The 25325-nt window shown below is 39.7% G+C and overlaps 2 protein-coding genes across 6 annotated transcripts in view; one reads left to right on the forward strand and one right to left on the reverse strand.

Moving 5' to 3' along the window:
• myo1ea (myosin IEa) overlaps positions 1–9079 on the forward strand; it is a 63509-nt gene extending 54430 nt beyond the window's left edge. The window contains exons 20-29 of one of the 2 annotated variants that reach the window (XM_015053863.1): positions 1420–1534; positions 1618–1787; positions 1873–2018; positions 3186–3332; positions 3983–4140; positions 4295–4381; positions 4461–4668; positions 5543–5578; positions 7436–7605; positions 7683–9079. In XM_015053863.1, coding sequence (XP_014909349.1) covers positions 1420–1534; positions 1618–1787; positions 1873–2018; positions 3186–3332; positions 3983–4140; positions 4295–4381; positions 4461–4668; positions 5543–5578; positions 7436–7605; positions 7683–7759 — 1314 coding nt within the window. In that variant the 3' untranslated portion in view covers positions 7760–9079. The remainder of the gene's footprint in view (positions 1–1419; positions 1535–1617; positions 1788–1872; positions 2019–3185; positions 3333–3982; positions 4141–4294; positions 4382–4460; positions 4669–5542; positions 5579–7435; positions 7606–7682) is intronic. The other variant, XM_015053864.1, reaches the window with a different exon arrangement.
• A 3272-nt stretch (positions 9080–12351) lies between these two features.
• rnf111 (ring finger protein 111) overlaps positions 12352–25325 on the reverse strand; it is a 29055-nt gene continuing 16081 nt past the window's right edge. For 2 of the 4 annotated variants that reach the window (XM_015053866.1, XM_015053865.1), the window contains exons 4-15: positions 24354–24508; positions 22298–22495; positions 21044–21411; positions 20187–20433; positions 18634–18991; positions 18430–18555; positions 18207–18324; positions 17229–17312; positions 14851–14946; positions 14499–14585; positions 13995–14098; positions 12560–12677 (exon numbers count right to left, since the gene is read on the reverse strand). In XM_015053866.1, coding sequence (XP_014909352.1) covers positions 12560–12677; positions 13995–14098; positions 14499–14585; positions 14851–14946; positions 17229–17312; positions 18207–18324; positions 18430–18555; positions 18634–18991; positions 20187–20433; positions 21044–21411; positions 22298–22495; positions 24354–24508 — 2059 coding nt within the window. Of the gene's footprint in view, positions 12678–13994; positions 14099–14498; positions 14586–14850; positions 14947–17228; positions 17313–18206; positions 18325–18429; positions 18556–18633; positions 18992–20186; positions 20434–21043; positions 21412–22297; positions 22496–24353; positions 24509–25325 lie in introns of all 4 variants that reach the window. The other 2 variants (XM_015053867.1, XM_015053868.1) reach the window with 2 other exon arrangements.

Below are 25325 nucleotides of genomic sequence, written 5' to 3' on the forward strand. Positions count from 1 at the left end.
ATTAAAATTAACTCAGCTACACCTGCACACATTGAAAAATACACATTTTCCGGACTATAGAGCGCACCTTACTATAAGCTGCACCTACAAAATAAAAATAAAATTAAAAAAAAAACTGGAAACTTACATATATAAGCCGCTGGTATCTCCGCCACTATCGATCTGTACTGCCAGGAGTTTGAAATATTTCTCCGTCTGTTGCTAGCTACTTGTTCTAAAGTAAAATTAGCCCTTTCTTCTTTGATTTCCAATTGTGACTTCCAATGATTCACTTCCTGCTAAAGCGCCCCCTGGTGGTTGAAGAAACATTCACAGAAAAGCCGCACGGGGCTACAAGCCGCATGGCTCAAAGTGTAGAAAAAAAGTAGCTGCTTATAATCCGAAAAATACGTTAATTAATCTTTAAAACCGTACATGTAGACAAGATTCATTGGTTGCCTAAACTCAATGGCCTGTTAAAAAAATCTAAACTGTAATCTAGACATTAGAAATGATCTCAGATTAAACATTTTAATCTTAATTGTTGCCTACACAGCTGCATTTTAATAAATTTATTGTTTTCTCCAGAAACGCAGTTCAAAAAGCAAAACTTTAAGTTATACAGGCTCATTACACAGATTTTACCTTCTCAATTTGATGAAAATAAATCCATCTAATTAAAACCGGAAATTTAGTTTCTCTGAAAGTTTTAATTTTTTATTTTAAAAAATGTAAAAACGATTTTTAACCTAGAAATCTGAGTGCTCAATATTAGTGAAAAGTTCAGTGGAAGAAAAAAGTGTGGTAATCCATTCAGCGGTGAGATTCTCACATCAATGGAAAGTTTGGTGGAAGAAAAAACATGATGAGACTGTAATTTTTAGGTGGCTGACATTTGTTTTAGAAAATAATTTCTTAAATTTGGCTTCATGTAATATTAAAATTTTCTGTGAAAATTAGATGCAAGACATAATCATCAAAATTATTAGCAATAAACTTTTGAAATGCATCTCTGTGAGGAACTAATCTACATAACATGATTTTCACTTTCTCAATTTAATTACTAACATTTGTATCTGGACATTTCATCTAGTAGAAGTAAAGAAGTTTAGCAAATTTAACTTTTAGAGAAAAAATATTTAAACTTGGAGCAGAAAATGAGAAAATCAAATCCAACTCAAATAATGTCGAACACGTTTATTTTTTTTCTTAAAACGCTACTCAGATTTTACTGACTTAAATTACTTTAACAACATGAAAACAATAATCTAAGTTGATAGCAGCCTTCCCATCCAGCAGCTAAAAGTTTTTACTCTGACTCAGAAACAATCAAATCACCGTTATCACTGAAGTCAGGCTGGTTTTCAGCTGCACCTGAGGTTCAGTCTGTGTATTTAGGCATGTCTGGTGTGTTATTCTTCCTCTTTGTTTTCCTCATAGCTCTTCCTCTTGGAAGAGACAAGAGAGCGTAAGTTTGACGGTTACGCGCGCACCATCCAGAAGGCCTGGAGGAAATACATGGCCCGCAAGAAATACGTCCAGATGAGGGAGGAAGGTGAGCAGAGAGGCCCGTTTCTGCGTCACAACGATGGGTTGCTCAAGTCTTCAGCTCCCACATGGCTTTTTTTTTCTTTCCAGCTTCTGATCTGCTGTTGAACCGGAAAGACAGGCGGCGGCACAGCCTGAACAGAAACTTCATCGGAGACTACCTGGGGATGGACGACAGACCGGAGCTGCGGCAGTTTCTGGCCAAGAGAGAGAAGATCGACTTCGCTGACAAAGTCACAAAATACGACCGACGGTTCAAGGTTTGCTTTCCTCTCTCTGGATTCTGTCTAGCAACTCAAACGATGCTCCAACTGTTTCTGTTTTTGTTTTTTTTTTTGTTTGTAGGGAATTAAGAGAGACTTGATCCTGACCCCTAAAAGTGTGTATCTGATTGGAAGAGAGAAGGTGAAGCAGGGGCCGGAGAAAGGCCAGGTGACCGAAGTGTTGAAGAGGAAGATCGACGTGGAGAAAATCCTGGCATTGTCTCTCAGGTAGAAAACACTGTTAAGTCCCACTGAAAGCTTTTCCAAACGGCACATTTCTGTGGATTAATTGGAGGATTTTTTTGTGATGCATAAATAAAAGTCAAAACGGTTTTGTGACTCTAATTAAAATCCAGCTGGTTGAACTGGGTTTTAATTAGAGATCCAGAGAACCGAAGATATTTTCAGTCTATTTTAGAAAATCCCAATAAAATACATTGATCCACCTCACAATATGAAACCTCGAAAGGTTTGAGGTTTCTGAAGGTTTGTTGATCTGTAACATGGAGGGCTGCCATTAAAACCATGAAGGTTTCTTGAAATAACAAATGATTCACCCTTCCTTTAAAACAATCCTTCCCTAAAAAATCATGGATTTTCAGTCTTTTACCAAAATGTTTTTTAAAAACTTGATAGGTGATGGTACTGCATGAAACATCTTACAAACCTGATCTGACTGTCTGTATTGGATTTCATACATCAATAGCCAGCATGTTGGCTACTTCCTAGCGTCTTGATGAATTTGTGCTTTAAGAATTAACTAAATATGAATAAATTTAAGAAACCAGAACTTGTCTAAAATGAGACGGTGACTGAGGGACAACTTAAAGTCTGTAGACTCCACAGTGCAAAAGTCGGGGATCTTCTTCAAAGTCTAATACTAGATCTCCAGTTAAAAAAATAAGTTTCTTTGTTCTTGTAAAAGTCACATAAAGGTCACTGGAAACATTCGGAGACGATTTGACATACTTGGGTGAAGATGTGACTGGAAACAAAACTGAAATGCTTCATGGTCAGAAATGCTTAAATTATGTAGATTTCATAAAACCTGTAAACAAACTGGAAGGGTTGTGGTCTCTGCGTTGCCGATAGACACGCAACTCGGAGGCAGAGCAGTTGATTTGAGTTTGTGGCTTTTGACTCGGTGGGGTAACGCAGACCAGGTGTAAGAATCTCCTCCTCATATGTGAGGAACAGACTCTCCTTGTGCTGCTGGGCCACACGGCCGCGCCGCCGTCCCTCCTCTGATCTGAGCTGCTCTGTGAGGTCCTGAATGTAAAAGTGAAAACTGACTCCACATCCCCACAAAACAAGACAACGGAGGGGGGGTGATGATACTCTTTCCATGACGGGTTTTGACTCGGTCGCTTTGCTCAAAGCTCGTCTTTGTTTCAGCACCCTGCAGGATGACTTCATCATCCTTCATGAGCAAGAGTACGACAGCCTGCTGGAGTGTATTTTCAAGACCGAGTTCATCAGCTTGCTGGCCCGGCGGTTCGAGGAGAAAACTCAGAGGAAGCTGCCGCTCAAATTCAACAACACGTAAGTCCACGCATCCAGAAACGGCTAAACCTTCAGATTTACCTTCCGCTGCTGCTTTTAAAGGTGAACTGCTATGCTTCATGAACAGGTTAGGTTGGGTCTATACAAAACATGTTTGTCTCATTTCATCATTCTTAGATGATGAGCTGTTTTAGAGCCTCTTGTCTCTATAAATTCAAATAAACCGTTACTGGCCACGCCCCCAACTCAATGTTTACACTCGCAAGTGAAAATGTCTGCAAACACATGCACAACTATACAGTCATACATCTTTGAGAAGCAGAAGTAGAGCCTCCTGCACAACCAACAATAATGCACCAAGTGGTTTCTGAATTGTAAGTCAACGACAAAACACTTGTCGTTTCCAGCAGCCATTGTACAGCGCTTGCAGCGGTAAAACCGTGCTTCAATGAGGTTGCTAGGTAACGGCGCAGTTTTCCAGACATTAACTTATTGCCAACAAATGGCTCGGGTGTTTTTTTTTTTTGTTTTTTTTTTAGGTACTTGGGCTATTTTTACAGACAGTTGAGAACGAAATGGAAGTGTAAAAACATGCAACATGTTAAAATGTTTTTTTATAATGTTTCTACTATCCTGAGAAAGAAACTAATGAAAGAGATATAAAGGAACACATTGCATTAAATTTTCAGACTGGAGATGAAGCTAAAGAAGGAGAACTGGGGCTTCATGAGTGGCGGCGGCTCCAGGCAGGTGCTGTTTGTTCAGGGTCAGGGGGACGTGGCCGTGTTGAAGCCCTCAAGCAAATCCCTGCAGGTCAGCATCGGACCGGGCCTTCCCAAGAACACACGTGAGTATCGGCTGGGAAGCAAAACCACGACGTACTCTCACAAAGAACAATCTGTGATGTGGAACGTGGCTTAAATTGAAAGGATCAAATCTTTGCAGGTTGTGGTAGCATCAATATGTTGCATTTACTTTTGTGTTTTGCTAATGAACGCCAGGTCCAACCAGGAAGGGCTTCAGTCAGAGTCGCTCTAACATGTCCAGAAACCACCACGTGCCTTCGAGAGCAGCACCAGGGCCTCCAGGTAGACGGGTCGGCTTCTCCGCAGCTTCTCTCTCCTTCACATCATCTATAAAACCATTTCCTGCATTTCCTCCCTGCAGCCGGCCATCAGAACGGCGGCCTGAAGAACACCAACCACATCGCCAACCAGAGGAACTCGCAGCATCACAGCCAGAGGCATCCGCCCTCCGCCAACTCCACACGCCCGTTTCTGCCCAGCAACATCAACCAGTCGCGGCAGCGCGACGGCGGCAGCCGGCAGCAGCCGGACCTGGACTGCCTGAGGGTCCCGGACCAGGGCGCTGCAGGGTGAGAGCTCAGCACAAACCTGCAGTGTCAGAGCGGGATGGGGTTCGCAAAATACATGAAACACGACGGAAATGTGTAATATCCACTGATTAGCCTCTCAATAATCAGTTAGTAGATGACAAATGAAGCTAATAGTTCAATGTATTCGATCTAAAACACACCGACATACACATAACAGTAATAACTGATGGTCATGTAAAACTCCAACTGCAATCAAAGAAGCTCATAACAGTCAAATAAAAATAATTCATAATTCATTTATAGATCGAAAAGGTCAAGGTTGAAACTATTCAGCTTATGTGTTACAAACATTAGCAGAATACACAAAACCAACAATTAAATCCAGACAAAAGAAGAAAAAACAAAAAGTCAGTAAATCGCCATCATGAAGTTTTCCATCAAATTTCAAATATTTGAGTCCTTCTCTAACTTTCAGTCATTCTGTGTTTTAATTTATTTAAAAAATGTTTTATGTGATTATTTAGTTTAAGATCTTCTGGCAAAATAGAAGTTAAAGTTCATTATCTCCCATCTCTTTCCTTAAAAATGAATATTCTTACTGAACACATTATTTTTTTGTTTTGTTAAAATTACAAAAATATCTTCACTCCTTAAATTTTTTACAACCTCCCCACCCCGAAACTAAAGAGATATTAATTGTTGATGCTGTTTGCATCGGCCTCCTAAGCTTGTTAAATGATGTTTGCTGGTTATGAGTTTGGCTCTTGAACGCAGCTTAAAGGTTTCGGGGAACGCCAGAATTAGACGGCATCGCTCTGAGAGCTGAGAAGAGCGCCATGCCCTGACACTGTAATACTGCCTCTGTTGCTGTTTCTCTAATCTGACATAATTTGGCTGATTCGTTCTTTTGTAGCTCTGGAGGCGGACGGCCAACTTCAAACGGAGGAATGTGAGTTGGAGTGTTTGCAGTGGTTCTGGTGGTGGTTCAGGTCGGGAGAAAAAGCTTTCAGCAGCACGACGCGCTAACGCTACCTCACTTCTAGTTAGACGTCCGCTGCTGATGTCCAGTGGGATTCGATGGGATTTCTCTTCATATGTTGGATGTTCAATTGTCCTTATTGCACATGCATACTGCAGTACGATCACCGTGGAGTGTTTGACTGAGATGTTTTCTGGGTCATTTGTCTGTCGTTTATTCAGCGTCGTCTGCATCAGGTTTGGGTTGGTGTTGAGAGAAAAGTTCATGTCTCAGGATCTGTGTTTCCTTTTCTTTTCTGCAGTGCAACTGGTTTAGTTTAGTTCTTGCTGTGCAGCCAAAGCCACGTCCTGCGCTAGGACTCCATCTTGTGGCACAATCAGTACCAGCTATAAAAAGAATTCTATAAATACTATATATATATATCTATATATATATAAATATATATATAATTTCTTTCATTTTCCTGTGGTAAAACGGACCCCTTTTTCAATTCTATGGTTTTGTATTCTATATATATATATTTTTTTTTATATATATATTGAACTTAAACAGCCAACGAACAACATAATGTTAAACTAAAACATTATGTGGATGATTAAAATGAATTTTAAAAAATATTAGGTTTTGTGAAAAATGTGGCGCATCACAAAACCCCTGAGTATTTTGCTAAAAATGTTAAAACTGTAGAATTTTAAGGGGATCTACTTTCCTTTTACCACATAGATTCAATTTTGAATTGAATTTGGACAATTCACTGCAAAGATTTGGGCACCCCTGGTTTATTTTTGTTGCTGAGAAAATGGTTAATTAGTTAAAAATTGATCAAATCTGATTTTTATTTTTTTTTTTTTTTACACAGTTGAGGCATATTTTCATTTTTTATTTCCCTGTAATACAACCCGTGTTAGGGTACGAAACATTTTTTTATTTTTTTCCAATGCCTGTTGTCAGTCATCATCATGAAAACCCAACTAATGGAAACTTTGTAGCTTTACAAATGTTTTATAGATGGTCGTATTTATTAATTTTTTTTTCTGAATTAGCAGCCTTTAGCTCACTCCAAAGCATTTTACTTTTCTGCAACAGAAAGTTGTTTTCATTCATAGTGTAAAATAAATAAACAAGCTTTGCTTACTTTATAATGAAGATCCAAAAATTGCTTGGCTACTTTTGGTGAATTTGGCGCAGCAGGTAAAACAAAATCCCCCGTTTTCCGTATTTAAGTTGTTTTTATCAGAAACTAGAAAAGGAAAAAGGTTTGCTGTGGCTTTAATGTGGAATTACATCTGTACGGATATAAACTTGGTGAAACAAAAATCTGAATAAATCTTTTCATCCTATTCAAAACTGAGCCACAGGAAACAAAAGTGTGCTTGGAGAAATAATTGTGCAGAATTTCATAATTTCTCTTAAAATCTCTTAACACTAATAATCCTACAATACCTCAAAATACACAGATATGAATGTTTTGTCATGACTTGTACAGTCTTACAGCTTCAAAAGGGAACAGAGACGAAATATGTATAAAACAAAAAGGTTTTGCTTTATTCCTGTTCCCATTTCTGTTATTGCAAAACAACAAAGCTTAGAAGTAAGAGGTGAACTCTCCTGGAATGGTACAGAAATGTTTAATATTTCGTCTTTCCGAGACGTTTTCTGCATTAAGAGCAGGGGTGCCCAGATGTTTGCATGCACATCGAACAAACCTGTGCTACCCTGAGTCACTGCACCGCATGGGCTTTAAATATTTCATTCAGCGTCCTCCAGCAGGCGACTCACCCTGACTCAAGAGCTGGTTTTCTCTCTTTTTGTTTTGTTTTAAATCAGGGCCCACCGACCTTCAGCCCACAGGCCTCCACCAGGCGGAGGACGGCCGAAGCCGGCGCCCAAACCCAAACCCCAGGTGCCGCAGTGCAAGGCCCTGTACGCGTACGACGCTCAGGACACGGACGAGCTCAGCTTCAACACCGACGACGTCATCGACATCATCAAAGAGGGTGAGCGTCTTTAAAAATGGCGAATAAAAAAAAGACGGCTTCGTTTCCTCTTTCGTTCATTGACTCTGTTTGAGCAGATGCTTCCGGATGGTGGACGGGACGACTTCGCGGGAAGCAGGGACTCTTCCCCAACAACTACGTCACCAAGATCTAGAGGCTGCTGGTTGTCAGGGCGACGCGATGCGCCTGCTGCGCCCCCCCACCCCGCTGGCCCCGGCCTCTGAGGGCGGCGCAGAGCCCACTTTCGGGGAGAGGAAACACTGTGAGACTCTTCTTCCACTGCTGCCTTACAGTCACCCAACGTAACGCTCAGTTACGCCGCCAGACCAAACATCGGTTCTGTTGGGCCAAAGATGAGGCTTTTCTCCAAAGACACAAAGACCGCCGGGGTCTGTCCCCTCTGAGTACTGAACAAACTATTTATTGTATTTATGGATCTCTGTATTCCCTTTACTTACCGTGTTATATCTTATAGAGGATGTGCGCTGCAGCGTTTCGAAGCATTCAAACGAAATCGGCTAAATCTCTGGGACCAGGCTGTGATTTATTTTGTACTTTTATTTCCACTACGTTGCTTCTAGATGAAGGTTGAAGGAAACTGAAGTGATTTCAGTTTTAGCAGGAATATTTATTGTGACGCAGACATTTAACAGGCATGTAAAGAATCAAAATGCTGAATGAGGATTTTTAAAAATTGAATGACCAAAGCGTACTTTTATTTTTCTTTCTTCTGATTCTGAGGGCATTGCAGTGAGGTGAAGTATTACCTGGAAAACCTCCCTCACTTTTTATTCTGCTTTTGTTCTCTAATGACACCAGTGTGTAGCCTGAGCGTGAGGTCTGTGGTGTATTAGCACTTTATTGGGACAGGTACTACCTTGGACACAGACGGCGTCTCACGTTCACGTCACGGCCACAAAGCTCCGTCTGCGAGGGTCGGATTGTGACGAGCAAAAGCAATAAAGTTACCTAGTTACTGAGGAAAATCATTTGTTTACATGAAATTAAGACAAACAGGCATTTTCTGGATCTCATTTCTGTATATGTGTTTTTATGCCTGTTGGTGGGCAGAATTTAAAAGGATTTCCTTGTGTTTTTACGCAAAAGGATGTACATTTAGTAAATCCTTTTTTCCCCGTTTTGAAAAACACAGAGCTGTTTCTGTTTCCAGTTATGCTACAGCTGAAGACTTGGTGTATGGATTTATGTTTTGTTGAGCTGTTTTTTTTTTGTAGCTGCTTCTGGTTAATGTTTCTGCACATCTTTTGCGCTGCTGCCGCAGTCCTAACACACATTCCTTAGTTTTATTTCAATCATACGACCACATTATGCTGTAGTCAGTAAAGCCTGCTGGGACTTTTTTTCATAAAACTGCATCAATAAACAGTTTGGTCATAAGATTGGTGAACAGACCCTTTGTGCAACACACATTAATAGAGGAGTATTTTAATTAAACTTTGTAATATTGCCTGAATAAATGCTTTACTGATTTTTATCAGATTTTTTTTCGTCACACCTTCTCCAAATTAACATTATTATATATCAAGCAAAACCAGAAGTTTCAATAAGTGATGCTTTAGTCAAGTTTTTCAGACATTTAACGCCCCCTGCTGACCATTAAAAAGAATGCAGTTTGGGATAAATTCAGTAGCTAAACTTGGACATTAGTTTAGCTACTAATGTCTAAAGTAGTTATTATTTCTATTGAAATAATAACTACTTGGCTAATGACAACCTTCACAAGGAGGGAAAGATACAGAAGGTAATTTTTAAAGAAGGATGCGCTTCATAGTGCCATTTACCAGCATATAACTGGAAAGTTAAGTGGAAAGAAAAAATGTGGTAGAGTGTTTTGTGAAGCAGGATATTGGCTGCAATTCTTGGATTCCTGTAAAACACTCCTGAACCAGACAAAGAGTCGGACACATCTTAAAAGGACTACAGAGGAAAAAAAAACTGTTGCTCACTGGTCCAAACCCCTCTTTAGATGAACGTACATCTTTACCAAATCTTACTCGCCAACCCCCTTTTAAATTTAAGGTAAGATTCATGTTTCTGCACGTGTAATGACTTTTTTTTTTTTAATTGTTAACATTTGGTTTTACTCTGATTTACAACAAGTGTCATCCTCACTTTGCCTGAAAAAAACTTTAAGGATTAAAAGCACACAATTCTCATTTTCATTTCTATGTATGCAGTACAGCAGCACAAAACTTTCAATAACCCTAATTACTTTGTATTGTATTTTCAAGCAGCCAAAAGTCCTTGTAATTTTTAAAATGTGTATTGTAACTAGTTAAGGCTTTCTGAACTTTCATTGAATTTGTAAAATTGTTTGGTGCAGGACGTAAAAAAAAACCCTACGACAGCACAATATACCAATATATGTATAGATATAATTCATGGACCTGATAGGATCTGAGGGATACATTTTTCTTCAGTTATTCATCTAGTTTACAGAGTTCAATAAATCTGAATATCAAATTTGAACTCGTATAAAGATCCATATGACACCGTGATATTTTCAAGCGTTTCCAAATGTCGATAGACATGATTTTCAGCTAATGAAAAACCAAACTACACCTTTAAGAAAACTAGAATATTACATGACATTTTTTCCCCCAAAAAAATTTAAAACAGGAATTTCAACCAGTAGAAAAACCAGGATATGCACTCAGTGATTGGACTGGGGTTCTTCCAGATGAAGTACTGAATCAACGGTCACCACTTCCCCCAGTTACGACTTGTTAGGCTAACGTCGCGCTTCAATATGGCCGCTCCTCCGATCAACAGTAAGCTGTGGCGGAATGTTAAAGTAAATGCTGTATGTAGCGCCTGCAGCTTTAAACTGAACAAATAAAAAAAAAATATGGTGTTTACTGACGGAACGTAAAGCTTTAAATTATGTTCATATGCAATATTTATGGCCGTCGCCATGTTGGAACCTTCTTAACTGGAACGCAGCTCTGACGTCATACCCAACTACGAGTTCCCATTTCCGAGGAAACTGTTGCAGTTAATGATAGCGACAGCCATATTATGGTCAAAATAGAATATTTACGTATCTAAATATACAGAATCGATCTTATGCGATATCAAACCTCTGAAAAAAAAATCACAATTTGTTTTTGATTTAAATGCTCAAACACGTTTGAATGATGATCTAGTTTGAGATTTTCATTCTGTATGATTTGCTTTGTGTGTGTACAACTGTTTTAGCTGCCATGTTTTTCAAAAATAACACATATTAAGATATATGTATTTTAATAAATATTAAGATGCATGAAAATGGAAAGCATTACACTCATGATCTGGGAAGAAAGAAGAGAAACAAAGATTGATTTCTGTCCCTCAAATTCATCACTCAATTCAAAGACAACTCCATCAAACACATTCATTCATTCAAACAAACAAAGACTCACCAAGAGTTATCCAAGTTTATTAATATTATTTTTCAAAACTAATATAAATCCCACATAATATGATCCTGGTGCCTTTAAGTCAATGAATGCATGGATACCTGCTTTAAGTACTGCATTTCAACACTCAGCTCAAAATATCTTTTCCTTTTTTTTTTTCTCATGATCATCAGAGTGGAAACACATGGCCTCAGCGCACTGTCATATTCACTACTAATCTACCGTTTTCTCTCTTGTGCAAGTCTATGCGAGTGAGTTAATCAACAGTATTAGTGTTTTTTTTTTTTCTTCTTTCCACAGCATCCAAAATGGACGCTGCCGCTCAACTACAGAGAGAGACAGAAAGGGATGGTGGCGAAATCAGTTAGAAGTGTGAGAACAAACAGTAAATCTCAACTTGAGCTGTGTTTTTTCCACTCTGAACACACACACACACACACACACACACACACACACACACACGCACTCACTCACACAGGAGATTAAAAAGTCAACGCCACTGCCAGTATCAATTTAACAGCATGATCACCAGTTTTCAAATCTCTTCAACACTCACAGGCCTGAGATCATCTCACAAAAAAACCCCTTAGTTAGGCTTCGCACGTCTGTCTGTGGGAAGAACCCCGACGGAATAAAAAATGAGAAAAGATTCACAGCAGTTCCCGACAATCGCTCAGTTTGGAAACAACAGTCAAGAGAGGGGAGGGGTGGGGGTGTGACATTCTTTTTCTTGCTCCCTAAAATACACGGGGATGGTGATGAGGGTGCCGTCGCGCAATGAAGGTGCAGGAGGGTGGTGTAGTCGTAGCAAAGCATGTGCATATTCTGGGAGTGAGGTGAACCATGGAGCTGATTTCCACTCTAGGAATACTGGGTGTGCACTAATACAGCAGCTGATTTGTTAACATATTTCCTTAGTTAGGAATGTCTTGATTTACTTGGAAGAAAAAACAAAAACAAACAAACAAAAAAAAAAACATCTTTCACTAACAATCCACATCTGCTAAACATAAACTAATCAATACAATGACTGGTAAAATGAATCCTGCAATGTTTTTTTGTTGTTTTTTTTTTGTCTAAACTGAAGGTTGACATTCTATTCTAGTAAAGCAAGGCATTAGGTTTACAGAAATGCATCTTTACTAGAGCAGCTCCCCTCACCTGCAACTCGGCGGACCGTGTTAAGCCCACGTTATATGTGCAAAGAAATGCATTGCAAGGAAACATGCAGAGAAACAAAACGGAAATGACACTTGAGGAAACAATCAAAAGCTACATAAAAGCTTCATAAATACAATAAAATCTTAAATCCATAATGAGAAATCTAGTTGTTGTTCTACTATGCGAGAGCTGGCACTCTAGGCTCGATGCTTTTTTGTTTTATGTTTTTTTTTTTTGTTGTTTTGTTTTCCTCGTAGTAGTAGAGCTGCGCAGGTAATTCGTGCCATCTTTGGTTGACTGCAGTACTGAAGAGAAAGTTAATATGATCTGAAAATAAACTCCGAACAAACAAAAGTGTTGTTGGGAAAACAGCATCAACTCTCGGCCGACAGCTGCGCCTCAATGTCCACTCTGCAGATGGGGCACTTCTTATTGGTGAGGAGCCACTGATCCACACACAGCTGGTGGAAGAGGTGCATGCACGGCAGGCGCCTGCGGGGGGGGGGAAAAAACGCACAGAGATCACTTTTAGAGCTTCGAGATCTGACCACATCTCCTAGAGCGGCCACTGCAGAAAGCAAACTTTGTCTATTGTGGTGAGAAAGGAGATAATTTCATCAGATCAAATGACTCAATCAATTGTGCAAAATCAAATTCTCAGTGCAAGAACAACCCTGAGTTGGTGTAAAACAACCTTTCAGATGCAACCGAACGGCTCATGATGATCCAGATGTCTGGAAAACAACTGTGTTTAAAACAGTTCAAATATCAGAAAGAGAAGAAATTTAAACGTAATTATTATAGGTTGGTTTTGTACACAAATTACACTTTACACAGCATCTGCATGTAGCAGGGTTCGTACAGTTTTCAATTTAAGTTCTCAAACTTTCAACACCAAACTTTGGAAATAAAAACAATACAAATAAGCAGAAGACGGCAGTTTAAATTCACTATTATATGTTGGAATTTATTACTGAAAAGTGCGAATTTCATTAATTTTCTTTAAAATAAAAGGCAAACTTTATTTTAATTACTCAAATCAATAAATCACTGAGACATTAGGAATAATAAATATTCAAAAATGAAATTTAATAAAATAAAATAAAAAACGCTCTCATTTGCCATGGTGATTCTAAGTGACCTAAAACAAGAAAAGTTTAGCCTGATTTAACTTCAGAAAGACAGAAAATAAATGTGTGTCTTTTTATTAAGTGTATGAAAATATCTGGCTTCAACTGTAAATAACGTTTTCCAAATTTAGATTGTACTTTACTGTTACTAAAACTGCACACAGTTTTAGTAGCAAGCACTTCCACAGGCTTTATACAGATGTTAAGCATTTTCCAAGCCTTGAAAAAACCAAACTGAAATTCAAATATTTTCAAGAATTTCAAGCACCCTGATGTAAATGTCATTAAGGTTTAGGTCTGAGCAGCAGGAATTGGGAATAAACCGCAGAGCTAAAGTAGGAGAAGGAAAAGGCAAAGCGTACACGACCTCAGATTTAGACACATCAGCCTTTCTGCCATCAGGGGGCAGCGTCTCCTCCTGGAAAACCTGAGCCTGTGCCAAAAAGCAGCTCCATGAGGCCGGTAATTTTAAGGCACTCTGGGACTTTTCTGCTGATTACCAGAACTCCTTTGGGTTGTTTTTAGAGAAAAATGAAAATCCCGCTGGACGGCAGGAAACTGGAGCGACTGCACCTGTGTTTGCGGGCTCACAGACACGCCCCTCTGAACGGATAATTGAACACATTTGAAGCTGTGAGAAAAAGGCACGACGAACTCCAGGGAGAGCGGAGAGGCTTACCTGACATCCTCCCCCTCCTCCAGTATCGACAGGCAGATGGTGCACTTCTCCTCCGTGTCTTCATCAGCCCCCTCATCTTCATCTTGCTTGCCGTGCAGCTTTCTCTGTCGGGGAGAAACGTTTGGAGACATGAATTTTAAAAGCGAATTCGCTCAATAAAATCACTCAAACTGCTCAACTAAACACCTAACATGACATTAAAAACAAATGGCCATAACAGTAACTTCTTCTTTTTTTTTTTTCTTGTTTCAACAAAACAAACTTAAAATTTGGGAACAGAGAGAATGGTCATTTGGTCCTGAAACAAAAAGGAAAACTTTCTATCTCTAGTCTCAATGCTAAACAAATCAAAGTAATCCAAATAATAAGAAAAATAATAATGATAATAAAATAAAAAATAAAGATATCAGCCGAATTTCCCGGCCCCCAAGGATAACAATAAAATCTAACGTACATGTGAGCAGAGACATGTTTCCAAATTGATTTGTTCGTTTTGATTCTCACCGATTCTGGGGTTGCGTGCATATTTTTCCCAATAGATGCCCAAGCTTCAGGGGTTAACTGTTGGTCAATGTCTCTCTCCAACACCTTCTGTATTGGGTGGCAGGGTGTTAGATTGCTTGTTTAGGTACATTTGAAAACCTCTAAGGAATCTTTCCCCCCGCCCCCACCGCCCCCAACATTATCTTCACGGCTGCAATCTCTGGTAAAAGACACTACAGTGTTTTCTAAAACATCAGAGCACAAAAGACCACTGCGCACTCTGTCCCAGAATGCACTGCAGCAGACATGCACACGTACGTCCAACATGTCGAGAAATTGTGAGACAGAATGAAACACTCTGAGCAGGTTTTACCTTCTTGTACTTGTGTGGGTAGGTGCACCTCTCTATGGTTCCCTGAGAGGCTCCTCGATTCACAGTCCCAAGTCGTTCCTCTAAATGCAGCAGGTCCTGGTGGAGACAAACGGTTCTCAGCTTCTCCTTCAACAACATCACTGAGAGCCTGAGTGTTTGCTCAGCCATGTAGCACAAATAATGACAAGGTGTCGTCTTGGTAGCTTTGAGAAGCAGCAAATTTAAGCTGAATCTTTTTCAATTATGAGTATTTTTTTTAGATTTAAACCTCAGTCTAGGTTCACTGTATTCAGGGTTTTCTTTAGTGTGACTTCATGCTGATTTATTTTTTTTTACAGTATGCGTTTTCTCACAATAATTGTACTTTGAGTAAATTTTCAAACTAAATCCAAAATTGTAGTTTAAATTCCCACATGTATTACCTTTTATTTGTTGTTGTTTTCTGTTACTTTTTATCATTTTATCTGATCTAAATGCTTTAGATGTGCTGTGCATGAAAAATGCTCAACAAAATAAGACTGGATGATCGATTGGTGAACATAATAGTGACCACATCCAATATGGAACTAAAGTTTCTCTTTTTACACTTCTTTTCTGAAATTTTGTCAAGCCGTCATTGTACAGCTGCTATAGGTGAAAATATAAATGATAAATATGTGAATAATATTCCAAGGGAGCATGAGTCACAAGTTGCAAGAGACTTTTGTCACAACACTGGAAGCAGAATAATAATATTAATCACTTTTTAAATGTGCTCTGTACATAAATTTGACTCCTGCAGCTTCCTACAACGTCCCGTCTTTTCACAGATATTTAAACCCTTTGGCTACTTACTACAAGCTGCAACCTAAAGAGCCTCAACAATATTCTATATATGTTAAATAGAGATTATAAAGTTTAGACACAACAGAAAAGCTAGCCTCAGAAATCACAGCTTTAGCTCACCAGTTCAAGTAATTTCATAGCATAAGAGAAAAAAAAACACACACTAACTGTGTACGTTTAAAAAAAACTGAACATAAATACAGTTTTTGGAGTCATTTTGCATTGGATTTGCAATTTGCCCGACTTGTTTTAGTATCCCACCATTATTTGATTCTGCAACTTGCAGAGATAAAACTGCTTCTGAAACTTTTGGTGTCACATCTCGCTTAAAATATATTAGAATGGGTCAAGATTAAGTTTATATATATACACATTATACATACTTTATTCAATGTTTTTCCTTTTCAATCTTGATCTCTTATTAAATCTTTTCATAGTCGATTTAATAAAATAGTAAATATTTTCTAAGACACGGAGTGATATTTCATATCAAAGTATAATAAGGTAAAGACACCAAAATAAAACAAAATAACGCTGGCGATTGAAATCATCTGACCTTCACCTCAGTTGACTCCACCAAGTTTGCTGATTGTTGAAAAATCTACATTTTCTTCCTCTAATGATAACTAGGCGTCACCCTGACGATAACACTGTAAACACTGTTGCCATTTAAAGAATTGGTGAAGTGTTACAAAACTGAGTCGCATAGAGGAAGCAAAGAGATATAAGAAGCCATTTCAAAGGAAACTATTTTCCTTCCCATGTTGAGACACAGCTGCGGTTTATTGTGGGTCTGAGATAAGAGGGAGGAAGAATAGCGAAAAAAAAAAGAAGCAGTTCCTCTTTTTTTATTCACTTATGGTTTCAAGCGCCATCTGTCGTGGGTTATGAAATCTCAAAGTTAAAGATCTGCAAAACGCTAATTGAAGATGCTAAAAACAAATGTTTCAAATGCTAACTCCCAATGATTTTGTACTTTGCCATTTTCACACAAGGTGGGACATGACCTCTGCTCCTAGTATTAATAAATCATCTTCTCATGTTATAGCTCTTAAAATTTTTAGCCAAACCCAATTTCTCTTCATCGTCAGGTCAGAGAGTAAAAAAGCTGATCAACTCGTCTCATTGGCCTCATCATCATCATCATCATCATCATCATCTGTAGCTGAGTCACATTTTGAAAGGATGGTAAAAACGGACACACCCGGCGCCACCATGTTGAACTGTTTCTCACCCTGGAATCGGGCTTTTGAGGGTGTGACACCAAACTGAGTCTGCATCACCAAATGGAAAGTCTAAACCTTACTTCTGGGTGACAAAGTTTCACAACTACATGAAAAAAACAGGAATCACATCATACAGCAAGCTGCCTGTATTTAGTGACTTGACAAAACTAGCTAACTAGCTGTGTGTGTGTGTGTGTGTGTGTGTGTGTGTGTGCGTGCGTGTGTGTGTGTGTGTGTGTGTGTGTGTGTGTGTGTGTGTGTGTAGCAGAGTTTGATTCTTCATCTTTAGGAAAAGCTGATTTAGCAGCAGACAGGTGCAGTTCTCACCTCGTAGGTTCTTCCAAAGCCTGTCATTCTCGATGAGATGTACCTAATGTGCGGGTAGGTCACTTCAGAAATGCCAGTAGTGTGCTGCAGGAAACAAAGACGGGCTTATATAAAACATCACAACAAGGCCTTGAAAAGCACTTAAAGCCTGAATATTGCATATAACTCGAGAAGAGATGCTGAACTTTTTAACAAAGATTTCCAAATATCTGGTGTTGAAAATGTAATTTATGCAACAAAACTAGGCATTAGACAAATGCATGTAGTTAAAAAAACACATAACTAAAATGTTTTTTGAGTGTATTTCAGTAACAGAAAATTTATTTATTGCATGATAAATTAAAACTCAATAATTTCCATTTTCATTATTTATCATTTTCTCATTTTTCTCTCTTGTTTATTAATTAACCTATTAGTGAACACAGAACAAACATTACAGACCAACAAATTATCTCTGTCTACCAAAAACTGGTGCTTCAGTCTCAACTTGACCTTTGTTTACAGAGACTTGATAATTAATTTTATTTGTTGTTTTTGTTTTAATTATTTTGTATATTTAAAATGTCTTCCACTTCCAAAGTTAAATATTTATTAGAAATTAAAGTTTATCGATTTTTGAAAATGTGTTATTGCATTGTTATGTCATTACCGTTACTTGAAAATGGTCTCAAAACAATATTATTGTATATCGCAATCATTTCTGGGACAATTTATTGTCCAGCAAAATTTGTTATTGTGACAGGCCTACCGTTTAACAGAAATTATAAAGCAAAACTGCAAACTAAACATGAACTCTGGTTTTGTTGAGCGCAGACTTAAAGTGCTTAATGAGCTCGAGTTAATTGCTAATGCATAATTCATGAGGTCTGAGGAACTGTTTCTGAGGTAACTAGTGTCCAGCAGAACAAACCCAACACAGACTTTGTATGAAATGTGTTTGTTATCTTCTATGCGAATAGTTGCAAAGGTCTTTTCTACCATTAAGGAGATGGGGAAGTGGTGCAGTCTCGGGGGAGTATGGTAGTGAGGCAGGTGAGAGTGCAGGTGCCCTGAAGTGTATGAAGCCACTGGTACACCAGCCTCGATGCCAAGCTCCCTGTTCAACAGGACAGAGTCATTATTACATCAGTGCTGCAGGCAGAAATCCAGACATTTCAGAAACGCAAACGTCATCGATTAAAAGACGAAACCATAAACCCACCATGTCGTTCTCTGCTCAGGCTGGCGAGGATGGGAAGACATGGTCTGTGGCACGTGGATGTGGTGTCCGTGGCCGTAGTTGGGGTGCATCCTGTGGGGGTGTGGAGGTGGCCGCTCATGCGCCCGCCTGCAGAGGAAAACAAATAACATGCGTTTCACCAATAAACGTCCCCGACTTTTACGAATCTGTGGCGCCGACACTCACGTGGGGTGCTGCATCATCCTCCGCCTCTGGACCTCCATCCTCTGCAGCATCTCGTGCTGATGCATCCTCTGCACCGAAGGCCCCAGAGGCGGCATGTGGTGCTGCAGGGTCTGGTGGTCCGGTGGAAGGTGCTGGGCCAGGGGCACGGTGGAAGTGGGGAGGTGGTGGGCGGAGAGGGGAGGTGGAGGCGCCGGAGGAACCGAGTGGCCTGCAGGGTGGGATGGCAGTGGCGTATGAAAGGAGTGGGGAATGAGGAATTCGCCCTGTGGAGGAGGCTGCGGCGTGAGTTGGGGGGTCCCGTGGGAGTGAGGGCAGGCGGAGGAGGGCTGATGATGCAGGGATCGCGTTAGAGAGCCATCTGGAAACAGGGAAAGAAACCGGGGAAGAGTCAGTAAATCTATTCAAACCAAACTGACAGTAAAACACAGAGACCGTGCTCTCAAATGAGGCTTTTGCTCCATTTAAGATATGAAATGACAAATGAGGCGTTTCCAATTGTCTCTGTTTTATGACTAACAAGAGATCACAAATTTTATTCATATAACTTGAAGTATTACACTTTCAAACAAAACCAAAACTAAGACTGTTTTATTTATTTCCAGTCTTTTTAAAAAACATTTTAAAGTATGAATAAACTTTGCAGACTTCAAGGTTAGAATCTGCAAAAACCAAAAGCTGCAGGGACATGGAGGGACGGACACATCAATAAACGAAAGGACGGAATGACATCCACATAAACACAGACTGTGGAAGAACCACAGTGCTGGTTCTGCTGGACTTCCACGCCGGATCATTACCCTGTTAACCATGACATATTATTGAAACAAATGGAGAGCCGGGCTGGACTTTCAGGTCAATTTCTCAACTGGTTTGAATCTCACAAATAGAACGGAAAATATTTTTGCTTTAGCCAGAACCAAACATTCAGTTTTTAAGCTCCTATAATCGAAAACGATTATATATAATAATACGAACTTCCAGAAATATTATGAAATACTGAGTTCCTTTCAATCAAACTAAAACTCTCTTTAGAGTTGCCTCTGATTCATAATAACAGGAGGACAGATCAATTCTAGTTTGCATTACAACTCTTTGTTACTTCTCTTTATTTTGACTCTGTATTGTAGCAGTTATTTTTACCACTCGGTTTCCCCCAGTGTATTTTAAGCCTGGCAGGCCACCAGGCTTTACTTGTCCCCCCACCAGGCTGAAGACTGTTTGTTCATTTGGTAACACTTTATTTGAATGGCTGTGCATAAGCCTGACATTCAGTAAATGATGACACTTTTAATGTAAAGTTGCATTAGTAGTGCATTATAAATGTCAACTTTGCATTATAAGTGTCATAATTTACAGAATGACACTTAACAGTCAAACATTCATGAAGACTCCTTCATGTTCATAACAGGTGTCATGTTTGTGACATCGTCATGTCAGAATTATTCAGACCTCTTCAAATAAAGTGTCACTGTTATTATTCTCACACAGCTTTATTCTCTATGCTTAATTATTATGGGAATCAGCAACTCTTGCTGCCGGTTTCTCGTACTCACAAGGTTGGTGCATGTAATGTCTGCAGGGCTGAGGTTGTGTTTGTGGCTGAGCCACCATGGAGGAGCTGAATGAGTCCACCACAGCTGGCTGACTGGGCCCTGGGGTGGCATGTGAAACATAAGCAGGGGGCCGGGAGGAGGAGCCTGGGCAGCAGGGGTCAAAGGCTGACGTGCTGCCATGGAAACTAGCACCCCCGGCGCCACCGCCTCGAACGCTGCTGTTGCTCAGGTCCACTGGCAGGGTTTGCTGTGGGAGGGGAAGAGAAACACTGAGGATGCAAGATCTGAATGGCATCAGTGTCTATTTCAATCTGCTAAACAAGTTGTAGTTTTTTTCTTACCAATATAAAAGAAAATATATGTATCATTTCAGACATCCTGCAGATCTGATTTGTTGTTTATACATAGTAGAAGCATGAAGAAGCACTTTAAGTTTATACAGCCATAATAATAAAAACATATAACAAATAAAACACTTTGAACTGCCTTGTTGCTGAAATGTGTGTACGTGGTGGCAACACACTGCAAAAACACACAAAATGTTCCCAAGTATATTTGGTCTAGTTCCTGGCGTAAATAAATCAAAACTACCCTAGAAGCAACTTTTCAGGAAGTAATCTGTTAGTGAAAAACAACATTTCCCCCAGTTAAAATGTTTCGTTCCGCTAGCAGATTATTTCACTTACAAATAATACATTTTCATCAATATAAAGGAATTATTTACTTAAACAAGCTCCTATATTGTGCTGAAGAGTTACTTTTGACTTATTTTGAATGTACTAAGATATCTGCAGTGGAAACTTGACCAAAGAAACAAGGGAAGATTTAGTGTTTCTGCAGCTTCAGCTCCTTTATACCTGGTCATGGTAGTGGGATCCATTGCTGCTGCTGCTGCTGTTGCCAACTCCAGCACAGGGGGCAGGCAGAGCACTGGGGCGTTCCACAGGGCAGCTCGGCTCCTGAAAGGGTAAGGTTCCCGGGGGCTGTGGTGCCGGGTGATGGATATGGTGGACAAAGTGGTGAGTGTTGCTGTGGCTGTGCTGAGAGCCGGCAGTCTGCTGAGAGGAGGACGCTTGCAAGCAGCTAGAATGGGGGTGGTTGAGGGACATGTGACCAGGAGAGGGGCCGCTGCACGGAGAGTGCTGCTGGCAGCAGGATGGGAGTCTGGGCATGGCTGTGCCTGAGTTTTCTCCTCCTGTACCAGACAAGCCTGGTCTGTTGTCATCTGAACAGGAAAAAAAGAAATCACAAGATAGATTATTTCAATACATTAGATTAAAAACAAGGGTTTCATCAGGTTTCACCAACTCAAATTTGAGACTTCTTCCAGCCTTTTAAAGACCATTATGAATTAAATTTAAGATCTGTATCATATCAGAAATGAACAAAAGAAGCAGCCTTAACCCTTTTAGTGCTAAGCTTTTTTTTTTTTTTGCACAAATTTCATTGTGTGTGTCGGCAAGAGAAGTGATCCAATACCAAAGACCAACGCCGTCCAGCCACCTGGCAATAAATTTACACTACTTAATCATTAGAGATACAAAAAAGCATGCTTGCTAGCTAGTTCGCTGACTCCAGCACAGGGGGCGGCTAGTACAGGAGGCGAGCTTGTTTTTTTTAGCTAGCTACCTAGCTAGCTTTTCTCTTCCTTTGGTTTTTAGCTACTTAGCTAGTTAGGTTTAGCTAGCTACCAGCTAGTTTCTCCTCCTTCCATTTCCCCTACCTAGCTAAAAACTAGCTAGCTAGCTTCCTCCCTCCATTTTCACTCCATATATAGCTGCTAATATACCTTTTACTAGTTAGCGAGGGTATATTAGCAGCGAGTTACAACAGCATTCAGTCACAGAATGAATTGAAGAAACATCTCAAATGTGATTCAAACATCTGCCTGACAGATAAGTCCTACAAGTAAAAAAGACTGCATCTTTTAGGCCAACTTTCCTTTTTTTAAATGAATTTAAGACATTTTAAAGCCTTAGTTTTAGATGCATTAATTTTTAAGGACTTTTTAAGGACATGTGGCCATTCTGTAAGCATAAACCAGACTCTGACAGAACATCACGACTGATCAGTCAACAGTAGTTGGCTTCACTGTCCTCATGTCACCCTACCTTCTGCGGCTGTGCGAGCAGAACCACTGGCTCTCTGTGTGTGCACACTTTCAGGCATTGAACCTGCGCAGCTGGTGGAAGGGCCCGGGGCGTCATTGAGCTCAGAGGTAGAGGCGTGATGGGAGGATGACGATGACGAGGACGACCTTACTGTCTGAGTGTGAATGCTGCCGGAGGTTGTTGGTACGACTGAGAGATCTGCAGAGGAAAAATAAATAAATAAAAATTCAGCTAGTTAGAAAATGACAATAATTAATGCACAGTGATTTCAGAGTCTGATAAAAAATAAAAATAAAAAGTTTGTTTACAGCTAGTGTAGATTTTTTCCCTAATTCTATCATTTTTATAAGAGAAGAAGAAGAGAAACAAAGACAAGCAAGATGCATGAATGTCTCACAATTAGTACAATGCCTATGTATGTTTGCTTTTTCTTTAATCATGACAAAGGCTCGTCAAGTTTACGTTCAAGAAAACAAAAAAAACAGAAATAAGTTTCTTTGTTTATTCCTTTATTCAAAGTGGAGCACTTTAAAACTTTAGCGCTGGCGATCCACACAGGGCAGTGATGCAGACCAAAGCGAAAGGCCTCCCAGTGTTTGCATTTCTCAGGGGAGGGAGGGAAAAATTCATTTGTGAATATGAAAAGCAGATAGGCTGCAAATACTGAGAGGATAATAAGGTTTGTTTCTACAACTGAGGAGGGTTTACAAAGAAGCACACACAATACAGTCTGCTTTAGTTATATTGCTTTGCTGCCGAAGTGTTTTGATTGAATTCAGTCCCAGGCTGAGAATTGTGCTTTTAACGAACTGGTACAGCTATACTGGCTGCTGGCTTATGCACAAGTTGGTGCTCGCTGATGCATAGCAGTAATTTACTTCTTCAATTAATGAACACTTTTTATTCTGTCTTTTTATTCAAGTTTTTGTTATCACATCTACTACATTAGTTCACATTTTCCCCAAAGCTATTTTAAATTGAGTGAAAAAAATAAAAAGTATAACATCAGGAAAGCTTTGACTTCAAGGATAAAACCCGTAGGAGTAAGGATGCACAGATAGTTGGATGTTTTGAACAGTTTGCATCCAAATTCATTTTTATTGGAAACAAAAATGAGTCAAAGCATCAGACATTCTGCACTTTATGTACTTCTTTAAATGAGCATACTTTCTTGATCAATAGTTTTTTACAACCTTTTACGGTTCCTTGAACTTGTTGGGATAAGTTTTTCAAAAAGTATGTCCATTATATTTTTTGCACAAAATCATTCTTAAATAAGGAGAGTTTAGTCTGGTCAGTTCTGCCTATTTTGAGCTCTTTCCAGGATGAGTTGGTTTTTAGGACTTTTGTCACTTTAAATCAAAATAAGCTGCTGTTGGCCACGCGTCTAAACTCAACGTTTACACTCGCACATAAAAATGTCTGCAGACAGAGGACTCTGATCTCTTGCAGCAGCCTTTGTGCATCACCTGCAGCAGTAAAACCAGCTGACCAACCAGGCTGGAGTTCCGCTTGGTTGCTAGGTGACGGACTGGGCTTTGCTAAGGTTGCTAGGTAACGGCACTGTGCCATTACCTAGCACTGTAACTTAATATTTGGGAAGTTTTTGAAATTACTCCTTTTCCAGACACAAAAAAATTTAACTTATTGCCAGAAAACAGCTGGGTGGTTTTTGTTTTTAGGAGCTTGGATTGTTTTTAGAAGCAGTTGTGATCATATACGGAAATATAAAAAAGTGCAAAATGTGAATTTTGCATTACAGCTAAACTTTAAAAATGGTCGTACTGTTTTGCCTTTTTGCCCTTGCACAAATTCGGTGACTTTGGGGGGTACTTTTAGATTTTTTTTGGTATTAAAAAAACATATATATATATATATATATATATATATAAACTACTCATTGTTTTCATTCTTTTTCACAGTTAGAACTTAAAAGCCAAATACAATACATTGAGGTTTGTGGTTTTCACATTAAATAATTTTTTTTTTTTTTAAATCAAGAGGTGTTCACTGTATTCAGTTCAGACATTGAGACGCTGGAAGTTGGATATCTTACCGTCCTCGTCGACGGTGAGATCCACCACCTCCCCGGGGTTCTGGCGCAGCGGCTGGATGACCGTTGAGAGCCGGTGACGTCCACGCGGCTCCTGGAGGCGGTTCTGGGCACAACTGCTGCCCCAAATCCTACTGAGACCCCCGACTGAGCGTGACCTGCATGCAAGCAGACAAAAAATAAAAAGACAAACAAAACTAAGGTATAGACCTAGAAGTTATATATTTTCAAATCTCAGTGATGCTGAGATTTTCTGGAACAGAACATTCAAGTTCGGTGACAGCTGACTGACACAGCGATAAAATAGAAGAGCTGAAAACATGCAAACAAGTGAAGCAATTCAATAGTGGTTATTCTGGAAAGTGTAAAGACCAAGTGTAAAAGATGGAGCACAAGTTGGCATACAGGGAAATTAAATGCTGCTGTAACTCATTAATTCAGATTCCTCAAAGAGTTGTTGTAGATGGCGATGGCAGGAAAAATCTTTTGTAGCAGTATGTGTTACAGTGAATCTGAGGAAGCCTCTGACTGAATACATTCTATTTTCCAAAGACAGGCTCATGAAGAGGATAGTCAGTCCATAGTTTTTTTGATTTTATGAAGAATCCTCCTTTGAATCATCATCTCCAAAGGTTAAATAACAAAAGCAAATAAATATTGATACTGATTGAAGACATTAATACAAATCAGTGCGTAGCTCAACCACAAGAGCTCAGAATGCACAACTTGCATCAAATCCTCCCCTTTGCTCCCCAGACAGCTAATTTTCCTGCATGCCCCTCAAATGTCAGCCTCCTCGTCCTCTCGCCGCGTTCTCCTCTTTCTTTTAATTTTCTCTCTCAAAGGCTCCTGCTGCTCTTCTCCGCGGCCTCTGAGACGGGGGTGAGAAACAAGGGAGCAGCCGCAGCTCCCTCCATGGTGCGGTAAGAGCCAGGTGAGCAGAGGGGGGAGGAATGACCCCGAGAGACAGGAAGC

This window comes from Poecilia latipinna, unplaced genomic scaffold (genome assembly GCF_001443285.1).
Source record: "Poecilia latipinna isolate Pla-1442-1.1 unplaced genomic scaffold, P_latipinna-1.0 Scaffold1209, whole genome shotgun sequence".
NCBI classification, from domain to species: domain Eukaryota; kingdom Metazoa; phylum Chordata; class Actinopteri; order Cyprinodontiformes; family Poeciliidae; genus Poecilia; species Poecilia latipinna.